Below are 10,000 nucleotides of genomic sequence, written 5' to 3'. Positions count from 1 at the left end.
TGCCGTGTCACCGGAATTAGGGGATCGAGGAAGTCAGCCGAAAAAAAAAGAATGAAGAGAAAAAGATCATAAAGCAACAATCATTACCATCGCTCTGCGATCAACACAAATCACACGCTTTTCACCAGCATCAGCAGCAGCAGCAGCAGGGATCGACGACGAACGAGCGGAACGATATCGTCGACGATGCTCTAATCTCCGGGCTCCCCGGGAGCATCACATACATCTCAGGTCTCCGATTACGACGGCGACGGACAGCAACATGAAAACGGTTTAGATCGCTTAAGAGGAGGATGGTCTACTGGCCGGACCAGCCGGCTTTCCCGAGCAAAACTGTCGATGACGGCAGTCCAAGACGACGACGACGACGACGATGACGGGAATATTGGGAAGATTAATGCATTCCCATTTATCACACGCGTGTAGACGCATGTTCGGCGCATGTTTTCCCTCCCCGGAGCCGGGATGAAGACGACAGACGGAGAAAGTGGAGCGGACATTTCCGATGTTCGCTGGTTGATGGGAATTTCCAACACAGATCGCGAGCGAGAGAGAAAGAGGACGCATGCCCCAGAGATCATCTGCCACACGATCACGCGGACGTCGACAGCTCGATCTCCAATGTCAAGATCTGGATCCCCCCTTTACATCCGTCGTCGTCGTCGTCGTCTGGCGTGAATCATGGTTTCCTCCCCCCCCCCCCCCCCCCAAAAAAAGCCAAAAGAAACGAAACGGGGGATTAGCGGATGTTGGCCTTCCCGTGGACCAGCAGCATGCCGTTGGCTGCATTTTACAAACTGTTACACATTTCTCTCGGTCATTACTGTTACCTTTTGGGACATTCGGGGCAACCGAGAGGAGGTTAAGCCTTTACTCCGTCCAACAACAACAACAACAACGACCTTCCTTCTCCCCCCAAAATCCCCTCTTGGAGGAATTCCAGCCAAAGTTCAACGACACTCGGTGTACGGTGATCACGGTGGGAAGCAACAGAAATTAAGACCGAAAACGAAGCAAACCGAACTGACGCATCAGCGCACGATTTTCCGATGATTTACTTCCATCGAAGAAAATGAGGAAAAAAAAAGATAAAGAACATTCCGGTCCGGGATTCTCAAACACGTCAAACACTTGATACCGAAACGACGATGAACGGCGATGGAGTCAAGTCGTTCCGATGGTGGCGGTGGTGTGTTTGTCCAGAAATAAGCTCATAATTCATCGCACAATATTTATTTTTACATCTACACGGTTCGGTCGTAGCCACTGGCGAGTTATGGCTGTGGCCACCGTTACGATCATCTTCCAACTCGGGGACGCAGTGCAAACATTTGCTCATTTTATCTATTTACTGCGCGGGGCCGTGAACCATGGAACACGCATTTCCCACATTGCTTCCACCATGCTGCACACGACGCAGCACGTTTCACCTGTTTTTTGGGGGAGGGATGAGGAGCTGGAAAGGTCATTCTTGGAGTGCTCCCTTTTTGTGGGGAGAGGGGTGCATGTCAGGTGGCACGAAGGTAGCCTCAAGAGCACTCAGAGTTCATAGTTGCTGTTTATCGAGAGACTTATTCAAATATTTTCTCGTCTCGGCTTCCTGAATAAACTGAATGAATGGCGAAGACAAAGTGCACCTTGGTGATAAGGCGATTGAGATGTGGAAAGCGAAGCTTAATTAGAAACCTCTTTCTCTCTGTCTCTCTGTCTGCATGGTTGACCAGCTACTTCATGTTTACTCGCTTGGGGTTTGGGGTTATGCAATGGAAGCCCCGGTAAACGAACCTTCCAACCTCTAACGGGTAGCAGCGATGCTAATTGTCAATAGTTTGGGAGCTTACCTCTTCCATCTGGGTAACGGAAATGGAAATCATTACCATATCAAAGGAAGAATTGTACAATCATCGCCAGATTGTCTTCTTCTCGACTTCTGCTTCGGCATTCTTCTGGAAATTCCGATACCTTCAAGCCCACCAGCCAGTGATGGTGTCACTTCCCTCGAAAGATTCTGACTCTGACGAGACTTTTTGAAAGCCACAATTGTTGTGCGCGGCAGTGGCTCACGCAAATCTTGCATCGCGCTCAGTATCGCGCTTGACAATATGAGGCGTAATTATCCTTCTCCTGCATGACTGACGACGACGACGACGACGGCTCCCGCTCGTCGCTTACCGGCAGAGAAGCCATGGCCATGGTTAATGATCGTTTTTCTTGTGCCCGGGTGGGTATCATATCCCATTTCCGTCTCTCGACGCACCACAAAAGAGTCGAAACTCCTTCTTGGCATAAAAACAGCGTTGAGTTCAGTTCCTCGGACGCACATAGTCTCCTAATCCACACCCGAGTCGCCCAAAAAATCCGGCGGTCTTTGGCTTAACCTAGCCACAAGAGCGAGCGCGAGACCATTCAAATGACAGTCAAATGGGTCACGGGAAGGGTGGGTCTTTTATTTCATTTCGGGGGCCCCGGCTCGTTACAGGTGCCTCCTCCGTGCTCCTAAATTACGCGTGGCCTTTCCACAATGCCACAGAGAATAAGGAAATGCCTTTGAATGAACAACCGAGAGGGAAAGAAGTTGGAGAAAAAAAAACCTCACTAGAATATTCATCATTAACTTGTCTTTTGGTGGGGAACTCACAGCCTCCCCCCCCCGGGGCGGCTATAAAGAGCGGCCGCCAGACCGACCTACGACTTTGAACGCGGTGTGTGCGCGAACACCTCTTCAAATGGGCGACCTAGAGGGACGCAGTTTTCGTAAATATTTAATGCATCAATTTTACGCTCAATTTCAAACGGAACGTCCTCGGCGAGGCGGTGTGACCATATTTGCCCACACGGCACAATGTGTGATCCACGCCAAGTGTGTGCCACCAAGACACAACAATAGCAACTTCGCAACACAGACTGGAGGACAAGGAGAAGCAGATCTCCTCTTCAAAACACTTCAAGTGCCCCCCTACGAGCGAACCAAAAGATACGATAAAGCCATTTGTGTGCCGTCCCCATCGACTCCATCGCCTCTTCAACACACATACGAGTGCTACGCTCTGCAAGAATGTCTTTTCAGATCGCAATCGACGCGTTCTTTGCATGTTCCGTCCCAAACACCTACACGCCAATCGCGCGTTCTTCTTCGTTGCGCGTACGCGATCATTGAGAGCACCAAGTTCTGGTCGTCCGCGAACCAACGAACAATAGCACCAGCCAGGGGACAGAGAACCGATAGTATCGGCCAGCTTTTCACACCACAAGTCAGCGAGCGCGAGCACATTCGCGACACAATAGAACCATTCCTTCCATTCCCTTGGAACTCAGAGCAAAAGCGACGGAGTAGTACTCCTCCGTGCACTCCATTCTATTCCTATTCATCAGCAACAGCAGCGCACTGGTGGAAAGGGACCGCAATTGATGCTTCCTGGTGTGCAAATATGCGCCACTCCAAAGGTACGTTCGTTGTTCCATTGAATGGCCAGCAGAGGAAGCCAGACGAACCCCTTCGGGCATGATATGCACGCGCAAGGGAGACGACGGACGCGTGCATAGTCAATCTAAATTTATGAAATTCAAACAATCATCCCCGGAGCAAGCGGAAGACGGTGTTCCCCTGGAGAGAGGAAAATGCCCGAAAAAGTAGGGTGCCCCCTAGTGTAAACATGGTCCTGTGCTTTCAATTCAGATCGCTTAACAGTCCACTGTGAGAAACGTTGCGACAGAGAATGCAAGTTTGTTGCAGCAAGTAACATGCCACGGTTAGAGATTGAGGTCTGTTACGTTCGAACCGCGACAACGCGAACGCGAACTCGCGTGAACGCAATAGATATCCATCATTCGGCCTCGGGGATTCGTGACCGTCCATGATGATCTGATGTAATGTGCATTCAATTTAAATTTTGCAACACACATTTGCACATTCCGCGGCCACAGCACGGCACAGTGTTGGTGACCGATTTTGACCGAGCGTCAATCATTGGCATCGCGCGAGTGGCCTTTTTGGCCTCCACTGATCCGTCGTGGGGGGGGGGGGGGGGTATCGATCAAATGGTAGCTATTACCGGGACGTCATGCGAGTCACATGATCTCCCCTGTTTCGAGGCGAGATCGTGACGGTCATGAATGCAATTCTGGTCACTATATGTACGTAAACTGTCTGTGTGTTGCTCACTGCGTGCAGTTCAAACGGCGGCAATCGAGCGCTCGATGCTGCTCTCCCGCGGAGAACCGTTGAAAGCTGCAATTCCGCGTTCACGATCAAGTTGAACTCGAGCTTGGTGGGTTGTTAACGAGAACCCCTTCGTTCGTTCGTTCCTCCCGAGGAATGGCGTGCAGAGGAAGAAAACAAAACAAGGCGAAGGTGGGCGTCCTTGAGTCGCCTTGGATGCCCTGGAGCACTGAACTCGCCCGGCTGGGTGCGCTTGTGGGGTTGGGCAGCGCAGCGCAAGATTCCGACTTTGGCTGCCGCCAGCAAACGTATCGTGCGGCCAAAAGAAACTGGAAATTGAACTAGATAGTGCGACCATTCGACAACAACATCGACAGCAGGCCACCGTTTCGGATAAACGGATACACTGGACACTGGGGCCGCGGTGTGCCTCAACCCCTTTCCGAGTGCCACGAGGCAAAGACGTTGTCTGACGACCTTGACGAAATGAGTAGCGGCTAGACGGGGCCGCTGCCACCGTCGAGAAGAAGTGGTCACCATTTATGTCCTATGCTATCCGCCTGTCCTATCTCCCTTCCAATCCTTCTCCTCTCGTCGATAGTTTCCGCATTCTGACCGTTTTGTTTGCGTTTTATGGCGGCAAAACCCCCCTCCCCCTTCGTCACCGGTATCCCACAACGAGTAGCCCATTAATCGGTAGTCCCGATAGAGACTACGACGATACTTGGAATAGAGTTCTTAAGTTCTTGAAAAGGCTTTGTCATTTCTAGATTAAAACGCAAAGTGCCCTCCACCGGTGCCACCGCGTTTTGCGCGTGAAAGGAAAACAATCGACGTGACACGGGGCGACGTGATCGCGGTCGCGGTTGCGTTTGCGGCCACGAGCTGCTCCTATTGTTCCTGGGCACATTCTCGCGCGAAACTGCAAACTCATGCGCGCGAACCACTTTATAGTACCACACACCGGGGAATTGCCATTCGAGAGAGGATTCCGGAGCAGCAGCGGAGGTCGTTACAAAGTGTCCGCCATTGGCACATGCCCTGGTGAGGTTGGTTGCGCAGCCGTTTCTTGAGCGCAGAAAACGAGATCAAGCGATTTGCTTTTGTGCAAATCATCTCTCTCTCTCTCTGGTTTGGGGAGGAATTTCATAACAACACCGACAAACTCGTCCAGAGGACGTCTACAGGTTGGTCATGGTGCCGGGCCTTAATGTGCACCTCATACGTACGTGCAAGGAGGGAGGTGGACGTGTTGCGATGCTGAAGATCGCGCAGATAATGTTGTTACAATTTTTTATGCTCCATGTTTTTCCGCTTTTATGACCGATCGTGAGGTCGACATTTGTTTATCGTTCAGCTCGGGAGGACGGTACCGTTACGGAGAGAGGAGTTCACGTTCGCGCTGTTTTGTGATGTGCAACTTCAACTTTGACTTCAACTTCATCCATCCCCATGCGAGGCTTCACAGATAAGCAGGAATGTGATCTCGCTCAACTTATCCGCACGCTGCTGGCAAGTCAGGCAAGTTTCGTCCTCATCGCTAGGTGCAACTTCACCGGTTGATAGCTTTACACGGCCGAGCGGCTTGACGTAATCGATGATAGGCGAGGTCATGGTAATCCAATCAATGCACACCGGCATGTCGAAACGTGTGCATCGCGCCCTCGCGTATCTTCCAGAATGTTCCGCGGCGCGACGTTCCGTGACGACGAATAATGATCCACCATTTTGCGGAAGGGGGACCGTATGGTTCTATTTTCATCCTTCATTTACCACCCCCCTACAGGTTGATGGTACGGGCAACTCTTTCGCCAAACACCACCACCACCAGCACCGTACCGTGCCCAATCCTAATTGCATTTCACATCACGCCGCGCGGAACTTTGGCTTAGTTCCGGTCGGTCGTACTGGGCGCGTTCTAGCGCGTCTGTAAGTTCCGCTCCACAAACTATGCACCACTAGCATGCTAGACGGCTAAATACCTCGGTAAAGTTTCACCGGCGAACGTCGAACTCCAACAAATCCCCCGGATCTCAGCTGGTCGCGACCTATCAAGCTACGTAAACGCCACGTACTGCCAAACAAGATTGGATCCAGCGTGGAAGGAAGTTTGCGCCAATATGGGCGCCCTATCATTCTGCATACAGAACTTAGTTGGTTGGTTTAGTGGAAATTCTTCCCGGCCGTGCCCGGCGGGCATAATCCCGTGACGAAAACGTGCAGAACGCGAAGTGACACTTTCGACAAGGCAGCTCCAAACTAGCCTTCCAGAGCGTACGCTCGCTCAGTTGTCAATTAGTGTGATGGTTCCGTCGGTGCATCTTGAGCACAAACAAGATTGACCCGGGCACTTGGAAGGGTGGGTGGAAAATTTGAAAATAATGTCCCCCCAAAAGTCGTCCACACTTACCGGAAGGTCCACCAGATATTAAAGCACATCGTGTTGAGCCAGAAGAAGGCAGCCAGGAAGAAGAAATGCATCATGATGGCTGGAATGAAAAAGAGTGGAAACAAAAAAAAAACGGGGTTGAGATTAAAACCATGGGATGGAAAAAACCTGGGTGGAAAAAGCGTTAATGTTTCGACAAAATGATGCTGGAGTTGAAGAGCTGGACTACAACAAAGGATACAACGGTCCAGAGAGTCGACTCGACTTGACGTTGCTGGTGTGTTACTGTTGCGTCTGATGGCACTGGCCGTTTGTTGTTGTGGAGGATTTTTGCTCATGCTCTGAAGCATGAATTTAGTTTTTCCTTTTCTGCAGACCTGCGGAACAAAACAGAATCCCCGGCTCCGAGTTGAATGAGTGAAAAGCTTTTACCTCAAACCCCGCTACGCCACTAAGCGTCCTTCCATTCCTAATGCCTAAAGGATGCTGCGTTGTTCCTGGCTTTGTGCAGAGCCATAAAGGTGTGTGTCTGGCTGGCTGGCCAGTCTAGCCGTGTTGGCTCGTTTTTCTCACTTAATACGCCACCCATTTTGTCATAAAAATGGAAGCCAAAAAAAGGGGTTTTTGTAAAACAGCAGCAGCAGCACTAGAGCAAGTCAATTTGCAGGAAGCCATTGCCATGCTCGTAACGCTCCCTGCCTCTCTCACTCCTTAGAATCGGAACTAAAAGCGTATCATTAGGCCTTGGTTGATCTCTAGGCGGTTCGCGGCACATCATTACGGGCACCGGTCGTTCTCGGCTCGGCTAATGGTTGACTCATCTGGTCATAAAAGAGAATAATACACTTCCCACCGCAAGGTTACTTGCTTCGTCAACCACGATCACCGGTACTTGGCCGGCAAGTGACCAGTTGCGTCGACATTGCAAACGCGAGCAAACACAAACTAACTCTGGTCCGAAGGGAAATTGTAATTAAATCTCATTAATCATCCCACCCCGGAGCTCGATTGTAGTTTGCGCGCCGCGCCGCAAGAGCTGTTCCATAGCGACCGACTGAGTAGTCGCCGGTAATTAATATCGACAACTCCGATCAAACCGGGCCTAACCACAGCGCACGTATTGAATGGTGGCGGCGACACGTGACAGAGACTTCTAAAGCTAAGGCGTCGGCGTCAAGAGTTGGTTCCCGGGGGGGGGCTGAGACCCCCGCGGTTCAAGTATCACTCCGCAGCAGCAGAGCAGCCTTACGCAATCGCAACTCCCCGGAGCCGGAGTCAACTCGGAGTGTAGGGCTTCCGAAAGCACCGGGCATCCTCAGTCTAGACGCCTGGAAGAGGCTTCGACGAAACTGAAAGGCGCCGCGCCCATCGGTGCATGCTTCCAGCACCATCCGTGTGCTCGCCAAGGTAATTGCCACTTCAAGCTAGAGGAGCAAAGATGAAGAGATTTCCACGCCACGCTACGCGGTTCCAACATTGTTGAAGTGCTGCTGCTTCGCCTCATCAAAACTCGTTTTCACCTGTGACGCAAGGCGGCGCCCTAACGGTCAATCATTGGGCACTAGACAAACAACTGCAACTGCCACTTCGGACCGGGCCACATCTCGTTAGCGAATGAAAATAAATACTAATAAGTTCCAGACCAAAGCAAAGATGGACCAACCTTTGCCTCCCTGTGTTACGTCACTGCTCGAGATTGACGACGACGCGGGGTTACTGAATTATTCATTGAGCACCGAGCGTGATCGTCAGTTTCCTTGACAGAAAAAACAAAAAAAAAAAACTGGGATTCAAGAGCCAAGAGTCAAGAGCTCCGCGTTCCTTGTCTAAAGTTCTCCAGAGAGCTCGTTAGATCACAGTCTCCTCCCTAAGGCTCCGTAACTGCCATGTGTCAATGTGCTCGCGCACAGTGATCATGATCTTCGCAGAAAAGACGCCACAAAATGCAGCCATCATCATTCGGTGGTGTTGTGCTACAGGTTCATCCACCGCGAGATCGAACGATGAAGTCCCATAACACCACCGAACGGTAGCAACACCAGATTGCTCCTCCTCTTCTTCACCGTCTCCGCTTCGAGTTCTTAACCGCAAGCTAAAGAACACACATCCAGCCTCCAATTACCGACAAAGTATCGACGGACGTGATCGCGTCCATCTCCATCAACACCCCGGAGACACGATCCCCTAAACCCCCGGGGGGGGGGGGGGCTGGCTGCCCCGGTTTCTAACGGTTTTCGCAGACGTACGTTTCTGCGATTACCGGGAGCGATTAATGGATGCTAGCTACCACCGAGAGAGGTAGAGAGAGAGAGAGAGAGAGAGAGAGAGAGAGAGAGAGAGAGAGAAAAGGTCTATGAACACAGAGGGAGTTTAACATTCACTTCAACTCTTCCTCTAGGGCTTGGGGCAGAGGCGGCTACATCCTAGAACAGATCGATCGATCCATGACCGAGTGCAGAGGGCGCCTCCAGCCACGTACGCTTCGGAGCGGCAAAAGTGAAGACAAACTGATTCTTTGTGAAGTGGCTTGGAATCAGCTTTCTTCTGCACTTTATGCTAAGTGCTCTACAATACATGCACACACTGGCTTTACGCTGCCTTCCGTTGGGGAGGAGGAGGAGAAGGAAATGCGCATCCGAGTAGACAGAACGCAGCAAAAGGGCAAAAGCGAGATGAGGTCTATTTCTGAAGACTGTGCTACTGTTGCTGCTTCTCTAACCGCGGGGCACACTTTAATGATGGCCACCCCATTCTACGGCTGTGGAAGAAAGTATAGAAGTCAGCGAGCGAGCGAGCGAGCATAAAAGAAAGCATCTGATCCACCGAGAAGTGCACTTGCACCACATTCATTAGGCAGCAAGCCGTATCAAGATCCGAAGCAGCTGATAAGGCTGGATGGATGCCGACCAGAACAGAAAGAAAGCCCAAATGCACCGACGGACTACGCTGGCGGCCAATTTCGGACACCTCGAACCACCCTGGAGGCATGTAACGTCGTGATAAGCAATTAAGGTGAGCTCATTTGAAAGTATCATCATCCCTGCTAGGGAAAGGGATGATTCTCGATGATGGGAGATACATATTCTAAAGGAAGTTACCCCTCGGTGCGGCTCCACATTCAACGAGTCCAAAGAACGTAACCACATTAACTGGTACCAGGTCTTACAAACGGCCCACCAGCAGCAGCAGCAGCTCGTGATCGGAATGAAGAGGTTTTTGGAATAAATTTGCATCGTAATTTATGGTATTTAGCGTAGAATTTATTTTATAACGGGGTTTGCACTTTACAGCGGGCTCGCCCGCTCTCTGCTGTGAGCCACCGTCATTTGTTGCGTTGGTTGCGAGCTGCACCAGTCCAACCTGGGACTCTAGCTGCCTTGCGAGTGTACGTATTTTGGCATTTGTTGCGATCGCTCACGCTGTTTCACGGTCCCACCCACCCGAAAGGGGGT

General features: G+C 51.1%; 1 protein-coding gene across 2 annotated transcripts in view; it reads right to left on the bottom strand.

Moving 5' to 3' along the window:
- The window catches only part of LOC126569596 (probable G-protein coupled receptor Mth-like 1), a 141,116-nt gene that overhangs the window by 70,128 nt on the left and 60,988 nt on the right, over positions 1–10,000 (bottom strand). For both annotated transcript variants that reach the window (XM_050226800.1, XM_050226801.1), the window contains exon 4: positions 6,570–6,648. In XM_050226800.1, coding sequence (XP_050082757.1) covers positions 6,570–6,648 — 79 coding nt within the window. The remainder of the gene's footprint in view (positions 1–6,569; positions 6,649–10,000) is intronic.

The sequence above is a fragment of the Anopheles aquasalis genome, chromosome 2, assembly GCF_943734665.1.
Source record: "Anopheles aquasalis chromosome 2, idAnoAquaMG_Q_19, whole genome shotgun sequence".
Taxonomy (NCBI): Eukaryota; Metazoa; Arthropoda; class Insecta; order Diptera; family Culicidae; genus Anopheles; species Anopheles aquasalis.
Note: the sequence above shows the minus strand (reverse complement) of the source record. Positions and strands in the feature narration are given on the sequence as shown.